Raw genomic sequence first — 26,172 nt, forward strand, 5'->3', positions numbered from 1 at the left:
GGAAACGGTTAATATTGGTGGCAGTAGGATTTAGGGAATAATTGGGTTAATGCTAGTTGGTCTAAGGAGGGGGGGGGGGGGGGGGGGTAGAGAAAGGGTTACTCAGTCAGATGCTGTGGGTTAATGCTCATCTTCCAGGGGTTACTTGGCTCAACTGCCGAGCACTCCACCGCTTGACGTTTTAAATCCGGCGGGGCAAGCTCCCAAGCATCCCGTGCTACAGGCGTGCGAGTACACCTGCAGGGAAGTGCACATACCGGCACTTTCAGGTGGAGGATTGCTTTGATCCTTCTGCCTTTGAAGTGGCCGCATACCTCTGGCAGTGTAATTACAGCGCCAGAGGTACGTGGCATACATGGGCAAGGGAGTTCTTTGTTCCCCTGTCCTTGTTATGCCAAACATCTGCAGCCCTGCCGAGCAGAGCATCTCTTTGATCCTCTGTCTTTTGATGTACCCGCAACTGGACACATTTGCCCAGTTACCCAGGCCAGGCAGCATCTCCCCCCTGCAGGAGGATTCACCATTTAAAATGCATATATACATACACTTCCCTCTACAAGGGGATATGTCAGAAATTATTCAGACTGGAATAATCCTTTAAGTGAATAGGACCACGCTTCCCGTGGATATTGCACAGTTTTTGGAAATAAAATCAGACCCCTTTTCACTAAGCTTTAATGCAATGACCATAAACATAGTAGTAAAGGCAATTAACCTCTATAAGTAGTAACTTTTTTCTTTAGTAGGACATATAAAATGCAGCATAAGTATTGGCGTAAATGCCATCTATACATGCTGTCTTCTTTACTGGCACCATATAGCGCTCATGTGACAAGACCATGCCCTGGTCTGGACTAATTGTGCCTGTTCTCTGTAGTTACCAATAAATCCACAATCATTAAGCTTAAATATTTAATAGGAAAATAGCTTATCATTATACACAGTATAACGTAGATGACACTGCAACAGAAGAAAGGTCTATCTTTACAGATCTGTAGAACACATAAAAAGCTATACAAAATAGGTTCCACATATGAATCACTGTCCAAGGAATGAGGCCATTGGGTCATCAGCCCTCTGTCTTTTCATTCTGTACGCTTCCATCTCTTCCTCTGAAGGTTCCCGAGTCTCATACATGCTGTTATACGCCCTCTTCCTCTCATCCATGTGCAGCATTTCTTCAACATGCTTAAGACGAGCTTCCTCGGCGTTCAGCGCCTGCAGCGAGAGTAAATGTGTCACAATGTACAACTGTAGCAGACAAGATACAATATGTATGTCCTAATCAAAAGAAATGGTAGCACTGGAGAGTGCATAGATCAGAAACTAACATTTCAGAGATCAGACATAGCTCAGCATTAAGCCCAAGGGGCAAGTAAAACATTGACCAGTGACTACTTTATTAAGCGCGCCATTCCTCTTCTTTCAAAATAACCAGGCGTCATCATAGCATGGATTTAACATGGTAACCAATAATCTTAGCCCCTTAAGCCCCATTCACAAGATGGTATTTTTTCTGAGCATCCGATTCACTTTTTTTGCAGATCAGATGCAGACCCATTCATTTCACCAGGGCTGCAAAAATGTGCACATCACACTGTGTGCTGTCCACACCCGTGTGTTTGTTTTGCAGCCTCACAAAAAAGATAGAACATGACCTATTCTTGTCCATTTTGCAGACAAGAATAGGCATTTTTTAATATTGATGACCTACCCTTTAGGATAGGTCATCAATATCAGATAACCACCCCGGTTCACTTATGGCTCCTTATTATTCAAGTGAATGGGTCGGCTGAGCTGTAATTACACTTGCTCAACACTGCAGTTGTGAAGGCGAACAGGTAAATAATGAAGAGAAGGCAGTGCTCGTACAAGTGCCGCTTTCTCTTCAAACAGCTGATTGGCGGGGCGCTGGGAGTTGTTCCACCGCCAATCTAATATTGATGACCTACCCTTCTATGGCACATGGATCCAACTCCAGTCAGTGTTATCAAAGGACACAGACTATAGTGTTAAGGACGTAAGGTGATGCTCAGTGGAGGGTCTAAGTACCAGGTAGTACTTGCTGGTAGCAGCCGCATCCTCCTATCCTTAAGACGCCCCCTCCGCATGTTGATTGACTGGGCCAGGGAACGGGATCGTCCTCTGGCTAGCCCTGTCTGATATCAAGATCTCGCTCCTGTGCTATACCGGTATTCAGTCGGCGCAGGCGCACTGAGAGACGGACGCTTGCTCGGCCGCTCCATCCTCAATGCGCCTGGGCCGATGACGTCATCGAGTACACCCGTCTCTCTTAGATTATGTATGCATAAATTGCAGTATAGGGATTATAAGTAAACAAAAACAAAAAAAATAAAAGGGTTTAGTGGGGTGACAGAAGCCCTTTAAAGGAAGTAAATTTAGTAGGTGAGTTTTTGCAAAGGTGACCACCTGCATCCAAAAAGGATTGCATGGGGGACAATTTAAAAAACAATGATAAAAATCTGCATTTTTGCAATTTGGTCATGGGCAGATATAGATGTCCGTCCCATAATGTAATTCTGAGGAGAGGAAATAAGGAGATTTTTGTGAAACTCACCTGTAAAATCTTTTTCTCGTCTTTTCCATTGGGGGACACAGACCATGGGTATAGCTTAGAGGTATTAGTAGGAGGGACACTATGCAAATGAAAGAGCTCCTCCTCCTCGGGCTATACCCCCAGACTCCACCAGGAGGAACTCAGGCGTTGCACAAGCAGTAGGAGAAGGAGCAAGAAAAAATCATGGAAACCATCGGACCAAGCCATAAGGTCCAACCAGAAACAGAAAAACTGAACTAAAGACCCCTCCTGCAACAGGAATAATGGGTGGGAGCTGTGTCCCCCAATGGAAAAGACGAGAAAAAGATTTTACAGGTGAGTTTCACAAAAATCTCCTTTTCTCGTGCTTTTATCCATTGGGGGACACAGACCATGGGACGTCCAAAAGCAGTCCATGGGGTGGGAAAAAATACCAGCACCGCCAGGAGGAACGCCCCAACGGTCAAACAGGAACCACAGCCTGCAAAACCCTGCGGCCAAAGCCGCATCAGCCGAAGCCAGTGAATGCAACTGACAAAAATTTGCAAAGGTATGCAAGGACGACCAGGTGGCCGCCGTACACAGCTGAGACGCAGAGGCACGACTGCGTCTTGCCCAGGAAGCCCCCTCCGCCCCAATGGAGAGAACGGCAATTCTAGCCGGGGGAACTCCACCACAAGCGTGACAAGCCACGGAAATAGCCAAGCAGATCCAGAGCGCCAAGAACGGCGGACGGAAGCAGTAGCCGCGAGACACACCTCCAGGACCCGTACAACATCCAGGGAATGCAGAGTGCATTCCTTGGGGTTAGCCGGAGAAGGACAAAAGGAAGGCAGGACAAGATCCTCATCAAGGCGGAAGGGAGAGACCACCCTGGGCAAAAAGAAGGGGACTGGACGGAGCACAACTTAATCCTGGTGGAAAACCAGAAAGGCTCCTGACAGGAAAGAGCGGCCAGCTCCGACACCAGTCTGACTTAAAAGCTCGTGATGGGACGTGAACTCACAGCCACTGCATAATAGCCCAGAACTTTAATCACTACGCTATGTAGCTGTATCAGAAGCTATGGTCACAAGGAAGTCCAGATGAGAACAGTCAGAGAGACCCTCCTCAAAGGCTCGAAGGGGGCCGACTGCAGAGCGCGCAGAACCAAATTGAGATCCCAAGGAGACAAAGGGGGAACATACGGGGAACCGAATGCGCCACCGCCGAAGAAAGGTCACCACCGGACCCTTAAGAGCAAGGGACCTCTGACGGCCCGCGCCGAAACCTGACCTTACAGGGAACTAAGCGACAGTCCCCTGCACAAGCCCAGACTGAAGAAAAGACAGTACCATCAAGATGGAAAACCGAAGGGGAGGGAACCCCGAACCCTCAAAAAAGGATAGGAAGGCCATCCAGGTACGATAGTAAATCCGGGAGGAAGAAGACTTCCCCGGACTGATCATGGTCCTAACCACTGAATCCGAGAACCCCATCTTTATCAGGATGGCGGTTTCAACAGTCATGCCGGTAAACGAAGAGACCGCAAATTCCAGTGGAAGAACGGGCCCTGAGACAGTAGGTCCTGTCCGTCGGGAAGAGGCCATGGGGCGTCCGCCAGCAACCGAGCCACGTCCGAAAAAACCACGCGCGGCGAGGCCACTCTGGGGTGATGAGAACGGTCGGAGTCCCTTCCGCCTCGAACTGGCGTAGACCCTTTGGTAGGAGAGGAAAACAGAGGAGGCTGAAGTCCTGCCACGGAGACACCTGCGCATCCATCCGTACGCCTCCGGATCTCGGGCGCGAGCCAGGACCACTGGGATCTTGTTGTTGAACCCGGACGCCATTAAGTCCACATCCGGACGGTCCCATCTGTGGCAGATTTCCTCGAACCCTTCTGGATGCAGAGACCACCCGCTTGGATCCACCGTGTTGTGGCTTAGAAAGTCCGCTGTCCAGTTGTCCACTCCTGGAATGCAAACTGCTGACAACACCGGAACGTGCGTCTCCGCCCACGTCAGAATTCTCTTCACCTCCTGCATCACCATCCGGCTGCGGGTCCCGCCCTGATGGTTGATATAGGCCACGGCCGCGGCATTGCCCGTTTGAACCCGCACTGGGAGGCCCGCAAGGAGAGAGGTCCAATAGGAGAGAGAGAGCGGAAAAAATCGCCCTCAGTTCCAGAAAGTTGATTGGAAGGCGAGACTCTGCCGCCGACCAAATTCCTTGAACCGTGCGAGACTGGAAAACGCCCCCCCCAACCCAGGATGCTGGCATCGGTGGCGGCGATCGTCCAGGAGAATGCGAGAAAGGAACTCCCCGACCTCAGGTTCTTTGGGAACAGCCACCAAGGGAGAGCTGCCCGAACCCGCTGAAAGGTAAAGGATCTCCTGTTGCGCCAGGCGAGTGTGAAACTGGGCATATGGAAGGCCTCGAAAGAGGCTACCATAAGACCCAGGACCTGCAAGTATTCCCGAATGGAGAGGCACGGGGAGCGCAGCAGATGCGACACTGCCCCCTGGACCTGGGAGGACTTGAAGGCTGGTAGAATACTTAGGCAGCCGAGGTGTCCAAAATCACCCTCCGGAAGGAGAGCCTCTGGGACGGGAAGAGGCAGGAGTTTGGGAAAGTTACCAGCCAGCCGAACCGTTCCAGGGTCTGAACAGTGATCCGGACGCTGTCCGTGGTCTGCGGTAGAGAGGGGGGCCTCTATCCGGATATCGTCCCGACAGGGCAGCAAAGGAATGCCCCTGGTACGAAGAAGCGCCATGAGCGGTCCAGGACCGTGGCAAGGACCCGCGGGGTGGTCGCCAACCCGAAGGAAGGGCGACAAACTGACAGTGTCGACCCATAATGGCGAAGCGCAGGAATCGATGGTGGGATTCCGCAATCGGGACATGTGATAGGCCTAGGAGCAGCAGGGGGGGCTGACTGGGCCCTCTAGTGCCGGGAAGGCTGGTGCAAAGGAAGGGCTCTTTGCGGGCGACCTGAGACCCCCGGCGGAGGAAGCAGGCGACGGCCTACCAGATGAGAAACGGCAAAAGGCATGCAGAGATGAACTCGTCCAGCTGATCCCCATAAGGTCTGGAAACCCCAAAGGGGAGATTAGCAAGGGAACGCTTGGTGGAGGCGTCAGCATCCCACACCTTCAATCAAATCTCTTCGCGCTGAGTGACAGAGATGGCCAACCTGCGGGCAAAGAGGGAAACAATGTCCCTAGAAGCTTCGCAAAGAATCTTAGAAGCCTGAGACATCTGGAGAACCAACTCCAGTGTGTTAGTAGCCGCATCTCGTACCGCCAGTTCCTGGTGGTGGTGTTGTAACCACACCGAGAGAGCACTGGCTACCCCTGCTGAGTGAAAGGTAGGTCACAGGGACGCGCTGCCAGCGAAAAAAGGACCTGGAAGAGAGTCTATGCGTCTGTCTACAGCATCCTGGAAAGAGGAACTGACTAAGACAGGAAGGGCCACATAATTGGCTAATCCGGCCACCGGAGGATCCACCTTAGGGGGAGGAGACACCTCTCCTCGCCGTCAGCAGGGAAAGGAAAGTATATTCATGCGCTGGGTGGTCGAGAACCTTATTAAGACCACCCCAGGCCCTGGACATGACCGCGGAAAAATCCCTCATGGACCGGGAACATGGTAGTCTCCGACTGCCTGGACGGAAAAAGGGGGAACTCCTGACCAGTGGAAGGAGGAGAATCCCCTTGGAGAATAAAGGTGTCTCGGACAGTCACCACTAAGTCAGCCACCCTGGTGAAGAGCTTAGGCGAGGGGTCCCGCTCCATGACCTAATCAGAGCCGGAAATTCTCCTTCAGACTTGCGCTCCCTAAGGGAGGGGAGAGTCGCCCGAACGCGCCTCTAGACGAGGGGGGGGGGGGGGGGGGGGGAGAGAGCCAGAGCCATCCGAGGAGGGATGCTGCTGCTCACGCTCCCTGTTAGTAGTCGGGCGTCTTCTGTGGAAAACCACTTAGAGAGGTGGTTGGCGTCACAGGATTTGAAAATGCCCTATAGTCCAAAAAGGACCTGGCTCGTCCGAGCCGGATAATTCTCCTTCGGATTACTCTCCCTAGGGAGGGGGAAGAGCAGTCCGCAAGCGCCACCGGCGAGGTGAGGGGGGTGGAGAGACGGAGACATCCGAGGTGTGATGCTGCCGCTCACGCTGCCTCTTCGTAGTCAGTCACCCACTGTGGGGACCACTGAGAGAGATGGAGTCGTTAGCGCCACAGGATTAAAGGACATGGTTGCCTTGGCGACTAAGACCAATTTAGCGGCCGCGCTGGACATGGCAGATGCCCAAGCGGGGACCGCAGGCCCCCAGGGACGTGGAGGAGGGGGGTAAGGCAGGGATGCAGGTAATACTTATCTGCTCCTGCAGAACTTCTCCTGCAGAACTTCTCCTGCAGAACTTCTCCCTCGACTCCAGGACCAGCAGGGATGCACCTCATCAGGCTTCTGACTCCTTGTCCAGGAGTGCAGTGTTCTGGTGGAGGGTGGCAGCAGGAGACCCAGTAGCTGGTGGGATACCGGAGCTGCAGGTCGAGCCCGGATCCACTTGTCTTCTTTGGGGGGCAATGGAGGCAGCCAGGCAGCGTCCAAGGACGGCAGCGGGCATTCCACGGGGGACCAGGAAGGCGCCATGCCGACCTGTGTCCCCATCTAGAATAATATAAACAATTTTTGAAGGCTGAAAGGGGCTTTGAACTCAGAAAGCCTGGACATGGGGCAGCAGCAGCAGTACCACTGAGCTACCAGCTTGCCTGGCACAAAACGGAGTAGAGTGATGAGGAGCTGCACGGCCATGAGCAAACAGAGTCTCCGGTGTAAGGAGAGTCAGAGCAGCATGCCGAGGCTCCGCCTCCCCGAACGCGTCATTATGGCGCGAAAAAAGCGCGCGAAAAATAAGCGCGCGCGCGCGAAAATATGCGCGAAAATAAGCGCTCGCGCGAAAATATGCGCGGAAATATGCGCGAAAATATGCGCACGCGCGAAAATAAGCGCACGCGCGAAAATATGCGCGAAAATAAGCGCACGCGCGCGGAAATAAGCGCGCGCGTGATTTAAACAAACACCACGTGGAGGAGCGGCCTGCCGGCGGGCGCTGAGGGAGCGCAGCAGCCAAGGCCCGACGAGAGAAGCGCTGAAGCCCACAGTTTAAGGGGGAAGAGATGCCAGTACTCCAGTGCCAAAATGAAGAAAGTGCCCCATCAGGATCCTTCTTCAAGTTCACCCAGGTAGCCACAGACAAATAGACACAGAGGGAGGGGGAGGGATTGGGCAACACTTATCTGCTCAGCATGCTCCCTCGATGTCCAGACCAGCAGGGATGCGCCTCTTCAGACTTCTGACTCCAATCCAGGAGAACAGTGCTCTGGAGGAGGGTAGGCAGCAGGCGTCCCAGCAGCTGGTGGGATGCCGGAGCTAACAGGTCGAGCCCGGATCCACTTATCTTCTTGGGGGGAAATGGAGGCAGCCAGGCAACGTCCCAAAGACGGCGGCGGGCACTCCACGGGGGACCAGGAAGGCGCCATGCCGACCTGTGTCCCCATCTAGAATAAAAATAACAAAAAGGAGTAGAATCAGAGAGTGTCAACCTCCTTCACCAGACACTAAGCAAAGACTGAGTTCCTCCTGGTGGAGTCTGGGGGTATAGCCCGAGGAGGAGGAGCTCTTTCATTTGCATAGTGTCCCTCCTACTAATACCTCTAAGCTATACCCATGGTCTGTGTCCCCCAATGGATAAAAGCACGAGAAATAAGCTTTTTGGACAAACCTTCATTGCCATATCCCAATACAAGGTGGCCATGATGCAGCGACTTGCATTATATAATGCATCAACTATGTTCTTGGTAGTGTTGCAACCAGGTCAACATGCCGCGTTTCTGCTTCAAATAGTCCAAAGGGTCCCAATTAGGGATGAGCGAACTTGTGTTCCAGGTTCGGGTTATCTAAGAATTCCGGTACCACGGACCTTATGGAACACAAGTTCGCTCAACACTAGTCCTAATAAAATTATATTATTGAGAAATTAGACCTCTTTTCTTGTTCTAATCATAAGATCTTCCCTTTCCTGGGGTTTTACGTGTTGGAGGATTCTATAGGCGTATAAGTTGTATCTTTTAATGGCACAATTCACCATAGCTGGTATTGGAAACAGAAAAAAAAAAAATGTCTTCTTTCAGTGGAAGCTCCGATCAGAGGGATCCCCTCCTCTGTCTAACCCCACAGATGCAGCAGTCGCTACTGACAGCGGCATTTGAGGGGTTAAATTACTGGGATCAGTGTCAACTTCGTTCCTGGTCACTGCCAGCCGGTATCAGCTTTATTAATACAGGGGGCCCAGCACGTGAGCCCATTCCATACTTCCCCTAACTCTTACATTTAATTGTTGGATTGTATTTTTTGTAAAGGAGTTATCCAATACTATAAAAATGTCCCCATATGCCGGGCCCCTCACAGTGAATATACTTACCCCACTCCCTGCTGCTTCTCCCCGTGTGCAGATGAAAACATCTGGTGTCGGGGGGGAGCAGCCAATGGCAGACAGGGACGGGGACCAGCCTCCTAACTGTTCATACAGACACCACAGAAGTTTATGTACATGGGAGTGTAGGTGAACATAGGAGAAGCAGCACGGAGCTGGGTCCTGTGCCCACTCGACTCCTGTCTGGCATGTTTCCAAGGACTGGAAGAAACTGAAATCCAATCCAAACGGGTGCAATGCTCTCCTAGATGATTCTGCCCCTTCAGTTTAGGGATCTGTGCAAATCTCAGTACTGTCAGAAGCTCCACCGACAAACTTCTGACAGTACCAATGTGTGCCACAAAAAATGCCCCACACCACTAGCCTCAATTAAAGCAAGGCAGGATAGTTCCATGCTATGTGCACAATGCCGCACAAACAAGAAATTGATCAGACTGGGTGTCCAGGTTTTATAAGCTCACCACAGGCTTATCAAATAGTCACATACCAAGCACTGGCACAGCCACTGAGTGGCAGTCAGACATCCTGCTTCGAGACAAGGTACAGATAGACCTTAGAATAGTTTTCTTTACACTGAAATCGGCATAGATAACAAGCGATTTACCATACCTTCTTAAGTTTTTCCTGCTTTTTCTTCTCTTCACCCTCACTATCAGAACCACCACTTTTACGGTGCTTTTTCTTCTTTTTCTTCATTTTGTCTTGATGAATCTATCAACAGAAAATATATTTTTATTCCTAATTCCTTGACAAGGGTGAGAAGACTACATGTTCCCAGCCAATTCTTTGTATCCCACAGTCAATGTCTGATGTGTGTCCTGTCCTGGAAGTGACATGCTGTTGTGTAGTCCAGCAATCTGGAGGCTGCACAGATGGAGTACACAGGACCTGCGCTCAGGACAGAGGCTACACAGCTGTGGCAGTCTCCACTGTCCTCCCTGAGCTCCATGGTATGAGGGGGAAAAAAAACCAAAAACACAGGAACCCCCAAAAAGGACCTCCGAGCACCCAAACACAGGACCACCAATCCGGGAGAGAGGAAACCTGAACTAAGAGGTAAAGCTTTATCTCCTAAGGCCGTAACGAGTAGGACATCTCACTAACCTCCACCAATGTCCTAGGATTAGAAAGCGCTTCAACTGTTGACAGCTCCTCTTCACAAAGATCAGTATTCTAGCCAAAAAGAAATAAAGACAGAGTTAACATTAAGGACCGTGCTAATTCATGTGGTTTTGTAAAACAAAATATAGTAGCTAGAACGCAGGAAACTCACACTGACGCTTTTCCCAGCTTCCCCAGTGCAGTAAGACATCTTGACAAAGGAATGGCAACACTTGTAGCCCCATCTTCCATCTTTCCAATATGAGCCCCAAATACACTAGACAGGAGAGACATGAAATATTACAAACATCTCTGAAAATGTATATAGCATATCATTTTTATGTGTCACAAAACATTTTACATTTCTCAAACCAGCACCTGGATCTGAATACTTTTATAATTGCATGTAAATAAAAATTTAGCATAGCCACTGGGCTATTCAATAAAATCCAGGGTGGATAAAAATCTATGATTTTAAAAGGGGAAAATAATAATAATAATAATAATAATAATAATAAATAAATCAGTTTTATATCAAATGCTTTTTGAGGAAAATATTCATTCAAAGGTTATTCCATCGTGAAATAAAGATTCGTTTTTCTATTATGTAGAATAAGGCAGTACAGGTTTAATTTTTTTGGTAAATAAATTCCATTAATCCATTCATAATGTCATGCTCTTCCAGAGGTTTTTGTAAGATTATTGGGCAGTTTCTCTGCCTACAAGATATTATCGCAGATGCTTGGTTTACTTTTGCAGTTCTCAAAACTGAATTTGACTCAGCAGAGATCACATGCCTCTTCTTCACAGCAAAAATGTTATAACATGAACAGAGTTGAGAAAAAGACCTTAATCCTAACTTCTACAAACCTATGAATACAGAATCAACCTAATCAAACTAATATGAAAAGTTGTTATTCTAAAAATCTGCATTTACTTGCATATTATAAGTTATACCAGCAATAATTAGTCTTTATGTAGACAACTATGATTTAAATCAAGCCTTACTGACTAGTGATTTAAATCAGGATTTCAATCAAATCCACCCTGATAAAATCTATCTGTATAGCGGCACCTACTGTTTGTTATTTTTCTTATTGCTTGTCCACCTCACTGAGATGGCCGCACATGCTCAGTTTAATTCTTGAGCTGCCACCAGCCATATTTTCTGTCAGAAGCTGTGGCAGTTACAGGGAGAGAGCTACAGCAGAAAGGACACGTCCCCTGAGCTGCCAGCTTGATATAAATCTAGCAGAATGAATGTGGAGATCTCTGGATCCATGTGAGGTACAGGGCTGGTTCTAGTTAGAAAGGTATTGTCATGTACGATATGGTGTCAGATTTTCATTTTTTTACATCAGTCACGACATAACCCCTTTAACACAAGCCAAGTTAGTTATGAGAAAGGGGTGCAGATAGTGAGGTGCCCAGAGTAAATCTCAAACATATGCTACATGTGAACGAGCTCCAGTATCTACCATTGATACAGAACTATCAGTTACTTCTCTGCATTACTGCGGCCAACAAAAATAAACCATAATAGTAGATGTAAGATGAGAGAATAGCAGACGTCTGATATGTAGAATGATCCATGGCAGCAACAATTTTGCAATAATACTCAAATGGAATAGTTGAATACATTGACTTTCACAATTTGCATTTATTTTTGGCTTTCACATTTGAGGGGCTCAGTCACCTACCGTGTGGTTACTTATGAGAACATCTTCCTCATACTTAGAGCGGGCAATTGCTTTCTCCTGTCCCTTAATAACAGTGCCGTGTCTGGAGTATTCCACGTAGTCTTCTGTTTGAGCCAGAAGCAGCTCCGCAGGTGGGACATCCAAATGCTGCTCTCCTCCATACTGTAAAATACAGCACAACCAGAATCCTGTAAGTGACATCACTTTTCTGCTACGTACAATGCTACGGATTTGTGTCACGCAGGTGCATACCCCAAGGCTGCTGTTTAAAAACAAACCTCTTTAAAAGGGTTTTCCAAGACTTTATAACTGATGACCACCTGATCGGCGGAGGAACGACATACAGGACCCCCACCGATCAGCTGTTTGAGGGCGCACCTGTGAGCGCAGTCACCTTCTCTGTGCTCACTATGCACAGCACAGTAGTATAGCGGCTGTGCTTGGTATCGCAGTTCAGCCTCATTCACTTCTATGGGGCTGATCTGCTCCTAGGCCACGTGACCAATAAATGTGCAGCCACTTGGCCTAGGTAGAGCTGAGAGAAGGCACCACTACCTTCTCAAACAACTGTTCGTCAGGGTCCCAGGTGTCAGACCCCCACTGAACAGTAAACCCCTTTCGTAAAACCCATTTAATGGTGGAAAATCAAGACAGAAGTCACATATTAGTTGGTTCTATTAAACATTCTATACAAAAGCAAATATGCATGGTTTTCTGCAGTAAACGTCTTACTCTTTCCAGGATACTCTTCTTCTGATCGTCCTTGAAGCTTTCTTTTTTAACTTTGAATGATTTGCATAAAACTTCCAGCTTAGTTGGATCAGCCTGAAGATGTACATCTGAACCCTTCTCATAGGCTTCCCAGGCAAACACTGTGCAGAAGAAATGTTCTTTCAGATCATAGTAATAAATAATGAAATGTCTGTACCCCACCAGGATGCCCCCTTCCGGTGTTCGGACATGAGCAGAGAGACACTAATGGCACGTATTACACTGCCCGTCACTTCACCACATACAATTCCACTGCAGCAGTTAACAACTCTAGACAAAATGATATGTTTGCTGAGGGTCTATAGAACTGTAATATAATCTATATGTTGTTTTGGCATGTATTAACCCCTTCCACCTGTATGCATTTGGAGCCTTTGGGACCAAGCAATTCTTTTTCAGTGTCACATTCTAAGACCTATAACTTTATTTTTCCGTCTCTGTAGCCGTACGAGAGCTTGTTTTCTGCAGGACAAGTTTTAGTTTTTAATAGCACCATTTTGGGGTACATATAACTCATTTATCAACGCTTATTAACTCTCTAGGTGAGGTTCTTTTTTGGCGTATGTAACATATCTTTATTCTCTGGGTCAATACAATTACAGTGATACCAAATACACTGTTTCTTTTTACATTTGACAAAATTTTGCACAATAAAAAAAACATTAAAAATTTTTTTCGTTTTTTTTTACAGCGCCACATCCCAAGACCCAGATCGGTAGGTGTTTGGTTCCTGACACTCCCACCGACTGTGCGAGCGCCAAATTCTCTTTGCTGTTTATTTGCTCAACATTAGCGGTGCTTAGTCCCATTCAAGTAAATATGACAGAACAGTTGTACTTGCATTGCAACACCACTGAAAAATGTCAACAATATGCAGGTAAACTGAAGAGAACGCAGCACTTATACGTACCGTGGTCTCTTCAAACAGCTGATTGCCAGGGGTGCCAGGAATTTGACCCCCATCTGATATTGATGACCTAACCTGAGGCTAAGTCATCGATATGAAAAAAACAGACAACCCCTTTAAGGAGACCAGCTGTGTATGGACACTTAGTGCCATTGTTCCATAGGAAAATATGCAAAGAGGTATCACCCAGGCAAAGAACTGTCTCACTGTTCTCACCTTTTGAAAGCGAGACTTTGACACTTCCAAAAGGTGGCAAATCGCAAGACAGTTCCCCAACTACCAGCTACAAAACACTGTACTTACATTGTGTCTGCGCCATTGAAATTGTAGCTCCAGTATATCGGACAAAATTATCTCCAGCATAGCTGACCCTGTACACAAAAAACAGAAGTCATCAGTCACAGGCATTAAAATACATATTATATAGTGTCTTAAACCTGTCATTTATGTATTACTAGAGATCTGGATTCCTCATAATATCCTTAATATCTCATAAAAAAAATTCTTAGAGCTCTGGCCCACATTTACTAATGTGAGCAAATCTAGATTTTGGTGTAAATTGTGTCAAAAAGTTTTGTAACCTGGAGAATCCAAGAGTAGAGAAAGTTTCTACAACTAGTCCAAAAAGGGGTGCAGTCTAAGATGTGACACTGCAACAAAACAATTCTGTCACAATTCTGGTGTAAAATTCTGTCACAAAGTTAGTCAGCTAATAAATATATCTGGCCTGCGGGCACGGTGATCCACATGATTCGTGCAGCTGCTGCCACCGCAGTGCTGTGACAACTGGGTGGTACTAGTTGGGGGGGTCTCTACGTACTGTCCCAGTGCGGATCATGTAACAATGTGTACTCCTTTGACAGGGGAATGGTAAGTGCCCAGTTGTCAATTTATTCAAACATGTCTAAGAGAATAAACTGGACAAAAAAAACAAACAAAAAAAAAACAACAGCACATGATCCAAGACTCCAGAAGTCTTCCACCAATGATCTCACAACAAAATCCTTGTGTTTTATATGTGGAATTTATGCAGATTCACCCCAAATTTCACTCTTGATACACCGAAAGCGGTGCAGTAAAAATCCAGAGTATGAACTCCATTCTAGATTTAAAAAAATCTTCAGCATGCTGGATTCTCCATGAGGATGTCCGCAGCATATGGAGATTGGCCTGGTATTGTAAGGTGCTGCAGATTTTACATGCACATATGTGAAGCAATTCTGACCTATATGGATTCACACTTATGGTCAGAACCGGCAGAAGGGGGGGGGGGGGGGGGAAACACGTCTAGTTTGGGCAAATCTGAGACTTCACATTTGTTCCTTCACGTGCTAGATAATACAGGTAAACGGGGAGGGACTAATCCCTATAAATTCAAATTCAAGGCTCAACCCTGCAAAGGAAGGGGGTCCGAATCCAACAAGCACACCCATGCCAAAGGGGGAAAAAATGACCCATAGACAAGGTGAGGAGGCCCAAAGAGCACACCCTCTGTAAAGGACAGGAAGAACAGTGGGAGGGTAATGGTGGTGGAAGAGGCCTTCATAGGAAAAGAACATCTAGTGTTGTCATGAGGGACATCCTGGATAAAAAGGTTGTAAGAACCAAATAGAATATTAAAACTTACTCCTCGGGATTCCTGCCTGCATCAGAATATGGATTTTCCCTCATGGCTCTTGTTTTTGGGTCGTAGTATGCAGAATTTGGATTTAAGTTTCGTAAGTACTGGAGGACAAAAACAAGATTCAAGAACCACATTTCAAACAGATTCCCAGAATAATTCACTGTAACTAACCCCTGTAAATGAGATGCAGAAAAATCATCTTACTTTGGCAGTGTCTTCTCGGATGCGAAGGTTTCTCACTGTAATGCGTCTCTTGGAATCAAAGTTCTGCCCTGGCATATCAATGTCATCGGCATATTTGTCTTCATCCTCATCCTCACTGTTGCGATCCTGTAAAAGTAAACTTGCTTAAAGCAGCGGGACACGAAGACTTTGAGATTTACTAATGTGTAGGCACCTAGTCTTAAGAAGTGGCGCAATTAGGGTTTCTCCAATTTTTTTCAAAACGCTTGAAAAGTGTGTGGGCTTAGTGGGAGCGTGGGCCTTTGTCGGAATGGGGCATAGGCTAAGATGCACTGTTTTGCACCAACATTGTGCCACAATTCTGGCATAAAAATAGGTCTCAAAGTGACACTAGCGCTTGATCGGATCCGTTCTGAACGGATCCGATCATATTAATGCAGACGGAGGCTCCGTTCAGTACGGATCCGTCTGCATTAATAACTTAGAAAAATTTCTAAGTGCGCAAGATGCCTGAGCGGATCCGTTCAGACCTTCAATGTAAAGTCAATGGGGGACGGATCCGCTTGAAGATTGAGCCATATGGTGTCATCTTCAAGCGAATCCGTTCCCATTGACTTACATTGTAAGTCTGAACGGATCCGCTCGCCTCCGCACGGCCAGGCGGACAGCTGAACGCTGCAAGCAGCATTCAGCTGTCCACCTGGCCGTGCGGAGGCGAGCGGAGGCTGAACGCCGCCAGACTGATGCAGTCTGAGCGGATCCGCTACATTCAGACTGCATCAGGGCTGGACGGAGGCGTTCGGGTCCGCTCGTGAGCGCCTTCAAACGGAGCTCACGAGCGGACCGACGAACGCTAGAGTGAAAGTAGCCTAAGCCGACCAATAGGTGTAAGGAAGCAGATCCAACACCGGCGATTCTCTGGCAAAAAATAATAATAATCTTGCTGCGTAATTTAAAATATAAAACCCAAAAACTTGTGACCACACAAAAAATTGGCAGTTTGTGCGAACATCTGCTTTATGGATTTTTAAATCTTTAATTAAAGCAGCACCTTTTTACTGTATTTTGCCTCTCCCCGGATTACACAGAAGGGGTGGGCTGACATCTGCAGTCTTATCTTTGGGCCATCCCTGCACCACATGTAGCCTTCAGCCTGATGCTGTGATAAATCTGGGGTGGGTCCAGACAGTTTAGGCTTGCGCCATCTGTAGGATTAGTGAACCTCTTCTCTGATTTTCTCCCTAGTTAATTCATTTCAATTGCAGCTAATAATTTTGTTTTTATCCATGGGACAAATCTCTGGACTTAAGAGATACAGAACAATAGTCCATGTGCAACCAATAACGATTCCATCAATCACCATGGAAGTCAGTTGTGTTCATCGATGAGGAGGTCACTGTTCACAGCAGAATTATCACTAAGGGCTCATGCCCACGACCATTGCCCCGCCGTGGCTGTATTGCGACCCACATACAGCGGGTCCACAATACAAGGGGCCCTGGCCGTGTGCATTGAGCATAATGGATGCTGACCCATTCACTTGAATGGGGTCACAAATCCAGAGATGCGGTGCGGAACTACGGAGTGCTTCTGTGGGGTTCCGTTCCGTAATTCTGTTCCACAAAGAAGTAGTGCTTGCGGACCCCATTCAAGTGAATTGGTCGGCTGCCCCACGGTCGTGCCCATGAATTGCAGACCGCAATTTGCGGCCCACAGCACGGGCACTGAGCGCTTACGCTTGTGGGCCCTAACATAAATCAATGGTGGGCACATAGGCCAAGCAGGGAAAGCAGTTTACAAGCCGACTTACTGTCTGAGCATTCTGATCCTCTTCTCCCCACTGGTGTCTTGGGGAGCCCTGAAGTAAAGAAAGTGAGATGGATGACAACAGAAAGACAAGGCAAGCAAGATGTTCCCTGGGTAAGTTATAAAGTAAAGCATGTATAAAACGTTACATTTACACACACAATGATGTGTATAGAAAACTTCAAAGGGAGTCTGTCCCCTACTCTGAGCGCTTTAGACCGTTATACAACGTTTGCCCCCCCCCCCCCCCATTAAAATAGTACCTCAATTTATGCAAATTAGTTGTCGCAAGTGCCCAGGGGCGGAGTTACAGCCACAAGTGCCCAGATAACCTCTCCCCTTGCAGTCCTCTGGCCCGTCCTCCTCCTCTGGCTTGAAGATCTTGTGCAAGTGCCAATCACCGCCACGCCTGCGCACTGTTAAGATCAGTGCCTCTGCCCATAGTGGGTAGAGCAGTCCGCATGCACGAGCCCGACACTCACCCGAGATCTCCAAGTTTGTTTCCGTTACTGATACTGTATCCAACCAAAGCTATGATGCACAGCTCCAGCACCGCCCCTCGATTATAGCTCCTCCCTCCCAGCTAGCTACATAAACACTGCCCATGCTGCTGCTGCTCAGACACGCCCATGGTCATGTGACCACAACCCAAAACGGAAGCGATAGTAGCAATTCCAAAATTACAGCTAATTTCATAAATTAATTTTAAATATTGTTAATGCAAACCAGAAAAACTTTTAAATAGGAACACAGCAATTTTACTATAGACTGCAGTGGGGCTAACACATGAAATGCAAGTGAAAAAGTCAGGTTTCCCATTATTTGGGATTCCTGATTCTATGGCTTTCAATGCTTTTAGTCCGGATAACAAGACTTATACTTGGCACAAACACTTGTACTGCAGCATTTGATTAGGGTGTGTAGAAAATTAACATGCGGTGTACATGTCAAGGTGTTACACCGCAACGAATATTCAGGTTCCCTAAATTGTTGGGTAGTTCTAGAAAAGCACAACAAATTCAATGGAAATGTCAACCATTTGTGTAATTCCTTTCAATTGAAAGGTCTAATTCCAGTGCGTGGATGTCCACAGATCACACATTCCTGATATGGCAACATGAAATTGTGAACCGAGAACCAAAATCAAGAAAACATTAAGAAATGCTAAGATGGACTGGAAGACATGACAATATTTGACCACATGCATATTTCTTACCACTTGTTCTGAAAGTTTTCCTGAGGCCAGTTCCTCCTGAAGCTTTTGAGCCTTCAATGTACGTTTTGCCTTGGATAAATTAGGAGAGGGAAAAAAAAGGGATCATTTTAGTCTATATTGAACACTGGAGCTATATCTCTACCAGTCAGCTGCAGCTACAATACATGACGCTAGGCGCCACCAACATACCAAGTCCACTTTGGAATGCTCCTCGACAATTCTCATGTGCTCCTCTGGGTTGTAACCATTCCATCGATCTCTCTTGCCATCGTAGTCAAGCATAAGCTGGGGCTGCTCAAACTCATCTGGGGCAATGTTTGCTCCGTTGAACTTTGCTCCAACTCTCCGAGGTCTCTGGAATGACAGCATGTTAGAAGCCAGCCACAGTCATCAATGGCAGAAACGAGGACAATAAAACAATATAAAGCAGACTCACTTCAAAGCAGTCTTTTTTCTGGTGAGTCATAGCGCCACAGTTCTCACAGGCTCCTTGGCGATATTTTGTTGCTATTGTGCCCTAAAGGGTAAAATGCCCAGAGGATGTGTTACTGTTCCATTGTACATTACAGAAAATATTCTCATGGAGTTGTGCAGAAGCTTACGACATGCATGTGACCTAAATAATGGGACACTTGTAATACGAAAGCACATGAAGCTCTGAAAGCCTTGTACAAGAAAGGAGCTTGTGGCCGCAGCGTGGACATGCTACACACAGTCCATACAGCAAAGTCAGGGTGTGAACATCAACTCTAAGGGTGCATTTACACAACCAGAGAATTGGGATCGACCCTTCCTGCGAACAGTCATTCCCAACAATCTGGCCACGTAAATGTGCAGCCACTCACCCAATGAACCAGCGAAATGCTCGTTCACTGGGCGATCCAGTCATTCAAGCAGGCCCTACCGATCACTGCTTCTGGGCAGTAGGTCGTGCAGTCTAAAGAGCGATCTGCTGCCCGAAAACCATGGTTCTGCATGGGGGCAATTACAATAGCCATCCCTTGTCCTCATACTGTGGAGGTGATCCGTGCATGTAAATGCAGAGGTCTCCTTCACTGAATGAGAGGCCGGCTGTCAGGAAGGAACGCTTCCTGTCTCGCCCAGTCGGCCTGTGTAACTCCAGCTTTATTTCAACATAAAATTATTTCTTCCTGGGAGTAAACAAGCAATTAATAACTCAGATCTCCCTCCCAGTGCTTATGTTTTTAGCACTTTTCCCAACATCAGAAGCGATAGCAAATAGCCAAGATTAACTGCAGATCAGTGGGGAGGCCACTGATATAAAGCACTGACTGAATGGAGACATTTACAACCTCCAATCCTTGGTCTGTCACACTGATCCCCTTACAAATCTTAGATTCGGGTAAACAATTGGTTAAAATGGCTTTTATTAGTGTGAACCAATGAGTTAGAATTAGTGTATTCACTAAGATTTATCCATGGTACATATTGAGCCTGCTTATATCCCGATGAGTGTCCCCCTCACCAGAGCGAGGCTTGACACGCTCTGGAGCCACTGCGCATGCGCAACACCATCTCCACGGCCGGCGCATCCTACTAATAGGGCGCGCTGCACGCTCCACGTGGTGCTCCTTCCAACTGTGCAGAGGCACCATCCACTCAGCGCAATTATCTTGGTAACCCTCCAAACAGCGGCACCAGGTAATCTACAGACAGACCCTATCTGGATCAACTTCCAACTTACAGTCCTGCATTCAATTGAGAGATTTTTCTATGTTTTGTATGCTAAGGATATTACATGGATGTGGGATATTGTGACCACTTTACCCCAGAATTTAGGCGGTTTATTTTTAGGTGTTCTCTTGTAAACAGAATTACCAATAACCCATAGGGTCATATTACCTATGCGATCATTACCCGGCAGACTGGATCATGCAACCAACTTAGTCCGGATACTCTCCGTTATATTCCTTACCATTTCACATAGATTCAGCCCAAAGTGCCACCTTCCTACAAGGTTGATGAATTAAGACTGTTGCACAGACGCCTATAATAGGATGGTGTTATCTGTCAGTCACTCCATGTTATTGATGATGTATTGACTATACACTGCTTTAGGCTAGGTCTGCACAACATTTTTTATAATGGTAGTCTATGGTGTCGCACTGCGACACGCGACAAGACAGTCGCAAAAAAAACATTCAAGATGGATTTTTCTGCGACTGTCGGGTCGCAGTATGGTGCAGTGCAACACCATAGACTACCATTATAAAAATTGTCGCGCGACATATGTTGCATGTAGTCCTAGCCTTATACTCCATTGTCATGGTAAAAGGAAAGGAAGCAGAGTGCCACGAAGTTTACTTGAATATATCCCGCTAGGGGAATGCGTACGTATACATATGTCTATATCCCGCTAGGGGAATGCGTACGTATAAATATGTCTAGATCCCGCTAGGGGAATGCGTACGTATACATATGTCTAGATCCCTCTAGGGGAATGCGTACGTATACATATGTCTAGATCCCTCTAGGGGAATGCGTACGTATACATATGTCTAGATCCCTCTAGGGGAATGCGTACGTATACATATGTCTAGATCCCTCTAGGGGAATGCGTACGTATACATATGTCTAGATCCCTCTAGGGGAATGCGTACGTATACATATGTCTAGATCCCTCTAGGGGAATGCGTACGTATACATATGTCTAGATCCCTCTAGGGGAATGCGTACGTATACATATGTCTAGATCCCTCTAGGGGAATGCGTACGTATACATATGTCTAGATCCCTCTAGGGGAATGCGTACGTATACATATGTCTAGATCCCTCTAGGGGAATGCGTACGTATACATATGTCTAGATCCCTCTAGGGGAATGCGTACGTATACATATGTCTAGATCCCTCTAGGGGAATGCGTACGTATACATATGTCTAGATCCCTCTAGGGGAATGCGTACGTATACATATGTCTAGATCCCTCTAGGGGAATGCGTACGTATACATATGTCTAGATCCCTCTAGGGGAATGCGTACGTATACATATGTCTAGATCCCTCTAGGGGAATGCGTACGTATACATATGTCTAGATCCCTCTAGGGGAATGCGTACGTATACATATGTCTAGATCCCTCTAGGGGAATGCGTACGTGTACATATGTCTAGATCCCTCTAGGGGAATGCGTACGTGTACATATGTCTAGATCCCTCTAGGGGAATGCGTACGTATACATATGTCTAGATCCCTCTAGGGGAATGCGTACGTATACATATGTCTAGATCCCTCTAGGGGAATGCGTACGTATACATATGTCTAGATCCCTCTAGGGGAATGCGTACGTATACATATGTCTAGATCCCGCTAGGGGAATGCGTACGTATACATATGTCTAGATCCCTCTAGGGGAATGCGTACGTATACATATGTCTAGATCCCTCTAGGGGAATGCGTACGTATACATATGTCTAGATCCCTCTAGGGGAATGCGTACGTATACATATGTCTAGATCCCTCTAGGGGAATGCGTACGTGTACATATGTCTAGATCCCTCTAGGGGAATGCGTACGTGTACATATGTCTAGATCCCTCTAGGGGAATGCGTACGTGTACATATGTCTAGATCCCTCTAGGGGAATGCGTACGTGTACATATGTCTAGATCCCTCTAGGGGAATGCGTACGTGTACATATGTCTAGATCCCTCTAGGGGAATGCGTACGTGTACATATGTCTAGATCCCTCTAGGGGAATGTGTACGTGTACATATGTCTAGATCCCTCTAGGGGAATGTGTACGTGTACATATGTCTAGATCCCTCTAGGGGAATGTGTACGTGTATATGTCTATATGCCTCTAGGGGAACAAGTACGTGTATATGTCTATATGCCTCTAGGGGAACAAGTACGTGTATATGTCTATATCCCTCTAGGAAACTTGAACATGTAATCCTCTGTCTGTGTTACAGTAAGACTGGCAATGTCTATTCAGCACTATAATACAGCTGGTATCCGTAAGTGATGGCACGGGCACAGCTCCTGATCTCATGCCATGTCCTCACAGTACATTGCTAAGGCTTAATAATCTAAGTATAGAGACGTATCTCCATCGAAGATTGCGGAGAGAAATGCAAAAAAATAAAAAGGTACAAAATAGTGCTGTATACAGTGTGCCAGAATCCGTACTGGAAACTGACAGACCCCAATATAGTGGGACTGTATGGCACATGACAGGTCCAGCCATTAGTTTATTTCTTCCTACACTGAAATGTAAAAACTGAAATTTGCAGATGTGAAATTTTCTTAAAGGGGTTGTCCAGCCTTTTAGGATTGCCCCCCCCCCGCCTTTTGTGGAGGAAAGCTTACTTTCCTGCTCCGACCCTTCACTTGAACTGACCCAGCTGCCTATGTTAGTCATCACGTGTAAGTAGTTCAATGATGTTACCGGCCTGCATGATGGGCCAGAGAAACTTCTCACACATACAACAGAAAGTCAATTTACACACATTGTGCAAACCACACACTGAACAGTCATCCTACACACTATACGTTATCTTCTATACTCACCTCTTTTACGCCTTTCCGATACCAGTCTCCCAGCAATGTGTATTCTTTCTGCTTCTCATCCTGTGGTCGCTGATGCTTTAAAGTTGGTCTCTTAGATGGATCCACATACCATGGGACAGAAGAAATGTACTGAGGGATGTGAGGATTGATGTCTCTGGAAAAATGAAAATAAAAAAAATAATTTTCCATTTCTGGAGAATGGAGGCCACATCATTTATTCTTGAGGGGGCTGTGAAAGAATGTAGGGGGGACCTGTAAATTGGCAGCACCCATGTCAAACCGGATGTTTTCAGAGAGAGAGCCCAGTGGAGCATCACAGGCTGGGAAAAAACCCTGTTCTTGCACAACCCCTTTAAGGTGACCAATCACTAAGGCTACTGTCACACTGGCGTTTTGGCTTTCCGTTTGTGCGATCCGTTCAGGGCTCTCACAAGTGTCCAAAGCAGATGAGTTTTGCCCTAATGCAGGATCCGCTCAGTTTGCCTCCGTTCAGTCTCCATTCCGCTTTGGAGGCGGACACCAAAACTCTGCTTGCAGCGTTTTGGTGTCCGTCTGATGAAACTGAGCCAAACGGATACGTTCTGACACACAATGTAAGTCAATGGGGACGGATCCGTTTTCTCTGACACAATCTGGCACAATAAAAAAAGGATCCGTCCTTCATTGACTTTCAATGGTGTTCAAGACGGATCCGTCTTGGCTATGTTAGAGATAATACAAACTGATATGTTCATGACGGATCCGCCCAAAACGAGAGTGTGAAAGTAGCCTAAAAAGTCTCCAGTAAAATGATCTAAATCACTGTGACCCCCAGGCTGTGGCCTCACCACTCTGTCTCCTGTAGGGTCCACTGGACTTTCTTCTTTGTTGCCTAAAAAAACAGACAGACACTTACTTTCCTTCTTCATCCACCTCAGCCGGGGCATTTCCCAGTTTTCTCTGTTCTTCCAACTCCTTCTTCTTTCTCCAGTCTTCCCGAGTCATCTTTTTGGGTTCATCCATGCCAGAGGAATCTACACCTCCCCCACTAGCCATGACATCTGTGCTGCCAGACATTTCTGAGCCGCACTACAATAACAAAGAAAGAATTCTTCAATAACATAAAACATTAAAGGGGTTGTCCCACAAAAACAAAAACATTTCTCAAACCAGCACCTGGATCTGAATACTTTTGTAATTGAAAATGTAGCCTAGCCTCTGAGGTATTCAATAAAATGTATCTGTGTAGCGCCACCTGCTGTTTGTTATTTTCCTTATTTCTTGTCCACTTCACTGAGGTGCTTGCATAATCTCAGCTTAAATCTTCAGCTGCTGCCAGCCATATCTTCTGTTAGGAAATGTGGCAGTTAAAGGAAGAAAGCTGCAGCAGAAAGGACAAGCTCCTGAGCTGCAGCAGAGATGACACGCCCCTGAGCTGTGATAGGAGGAGAGCTGCAGCGGAAAGGACAGACACCCTGAGCTGTGATAGGAGGAGAGCTGCAGCGGAAAGGACAGACACCCGGAGCTGTGATAGGAGGAGATCTGCAGCAGAGTTAACAGGCCCCTGAGCTGTGATAGGAGGAGAGCTGCAGGGGAAAGGGCAGACACCCTGAGCTGTGATAGGAGGAGAGCTGCAGCAGAGATGACACGCCCTGAGCTGTGATAGGAGGAGAGCTGCAGCAGAGATGACACGCCCCTGAGCTGTGATAGGAGGAGAGCTGCAGGGGAAAGGACAGACACCCAGAGCTGTGATAGGAGGAGAGCTGCAGGGGAAAGGACAGACACCCAGAGCTGTGATAGGAGGAGAGCTGCAGGGGAAAAGGACAGACACCCTGAGCTGTGATAGGAGGAGAGCTGCAGGGGAAAGGACAGACATCCTGAGCTGTGATAGGAGGAGAGCTGCAGCAGAGATGACACGCCCCTGAGCTGTGATAGGAGGAGAGCTGCAGAGGAAAGGACAGACACCCTGAGCTGTGATAGGAGGAGAGCTGCAGGGGAAAGGACAGACACCCTGAGCTGTGATAGGAGGAGAGCTGCAGCAGAGATGACACGCCCCTGAGCTGTGATAGGAGGAGAGCTGCAGCAGAAAGGACAGACACCCTGAGCTGTGATAGGAGGAGAGCTGCAGCGGAAAGGACAGACACCCTGAGCTGTGATAGGAGGAGAGCTGCAGCAGAAAGGACAGACACCCTGAGATGTGATAGGAGGAGAGCTGCAGCGGAAAGGACAGACACCCTGAGCTGTGATAGGAGGAGAGCTGCAGCGGAAAGGACAGACACCCTGAGCTGTGATAGGAGGAGAGCTGCAGCGGAAAGGACAGACACCCTGAGCTGTGATAGGAGGAGAGCTGCAGCGGAAAGGACAGACACCCTGAGCTGTGATAGGGAGAGCTTTGAAGAAATGAATGGTGAGATCTCTGGATCCATGTGAGGTACAGGGCTGCTTCTAGCTTTGTTAGAAAGAGATTGTCATGTTCTGAATGATGTCGGATTTTCATTTTTTACATTTGTCATGGGATAACCCCCTTAAAGCTGACGTATAGAGCAGAGGCTTATATATACTGATGGAAAAAAAACACAGGCAAAGTACTTGCCTCAAAAATCTATTCTACCAAGTACTTTCTCTGTGGAACCCGCGGTAGAAGCTGAGGGTGTCGGGTGTCTGTGGAAGGGCTGAACCCTGGTCTGCTGTGGTGAGGCGCAGAACGCTTATTTCTCGTTAACGCCTCCAGCCGAGGCAGATTTGAGACACGTTTCTTGATGCTGAAATCTTGTCAGTGTGAACACACCCTTAGTGTCTACTTGTCTACCAGCAGATGGTAAAGCCCATGCAGCCTGGTCTGTATCCACAGAACGCACCTGACTATTAGGAGGTAGAAGTCTCCAGCACACAAAGGACTGGACACTGTAGCAAAGCTGCAGCCTGTAAAACCATGCTTCAATTCACTGAAAGCAAGCAAGGCTTATTATTACATTACTTTCCTTTACAGAATAAACACCTACTTATACATGATGGCCTACACTGGAAAAACCGCACCTCCTCAGCGTCCTTACGGCTATAACCGCACAGGGACCAATATAAACGCACTTTAGGATCTATCAGCATCTCAGACCGTCCTAATAGAGGCCTCAAGGAAAGGAACACACCACTTAGCTAGCTTCTACCCCTCATACCACCCTGCGTGCCCACACACTGCCTGATTGTCTGCCCAGCTGGTACATAGCCAACCGGAGAAGCTGGCGTTACAGGGCACTCACCTTCCACCAAGCGTAATTCAGCGGAGGAACGAACTAGAAAACGGAAGTAATCACCTGACCCCGGAAGTGACGC

General features: G+C 47.2%; 2 protein-coding genes across 2 annotated transcripts in view; both read right to left on the reverse strand.

Annotated features, from left to right (window-relative positions):
• Positions 1-312, reverse strand: part of LOC122926044 — a 36,067-nt gene extending 35,755 nt beyond the window's left edge. The window contains exon 1 of the mRNA XM_044277432.1: positions 258-312. Coding sequence (XP_044133367.1) covers positions 258-312 — 55 coding nt within the window. The remainder of the gene's footprint in view (positions 1-257) is intronic.
• Positions 71-26,172, reverse strand: SLU7 (SLU7 homolog, splicing factor). The gene is made up of 16 exons (XM_044281034.1): positions 26,100-26,172; positions 23,759-23,931; positions 22,864-23,017; positions 18,771-18,851; positions 18,524-18,688; positions 18,335-18,403; positions 17,123-17,170; positions 15,334-15,459; positions 15,133-15,230; positions 13,809-13,876; positions 12,560-12,699; positions 11,828-11,989; positions 10,300-10,404; positions 10,131-10,199; positions 9,636-9,737; positions 71-1,218 (listed from the first exon to the last, which is right to left on the reverse strand). Exons 2-16 carry the CDS (start codon positions 23,917-23,919, stop codon positions 1,039-1,041), a joined length of 1,728 nt encoding a protein of 575 aa, XP_044136969.1. The 5' UTR covers positions 23,920-23,931; positions 26,100-26,172; the 3' UTR covers positions 71-1,038.

The sequence above is a fragment of the Bufo gargarizans genome, chromosome 2 (assembly GCF_014858855.1).
Source record: "Bufo gargarizans isolate SCDJY-AF-19 chromosome 2, ASM1485885v1, whole genome shotgun sequence".
In the NCBI taxonomy this organism is placed as follows: Eukaryota; Metazoa; Chordata; class Amphibia; order Anura; family Bufonidae; genus Bufo; species Bufo gargarizans.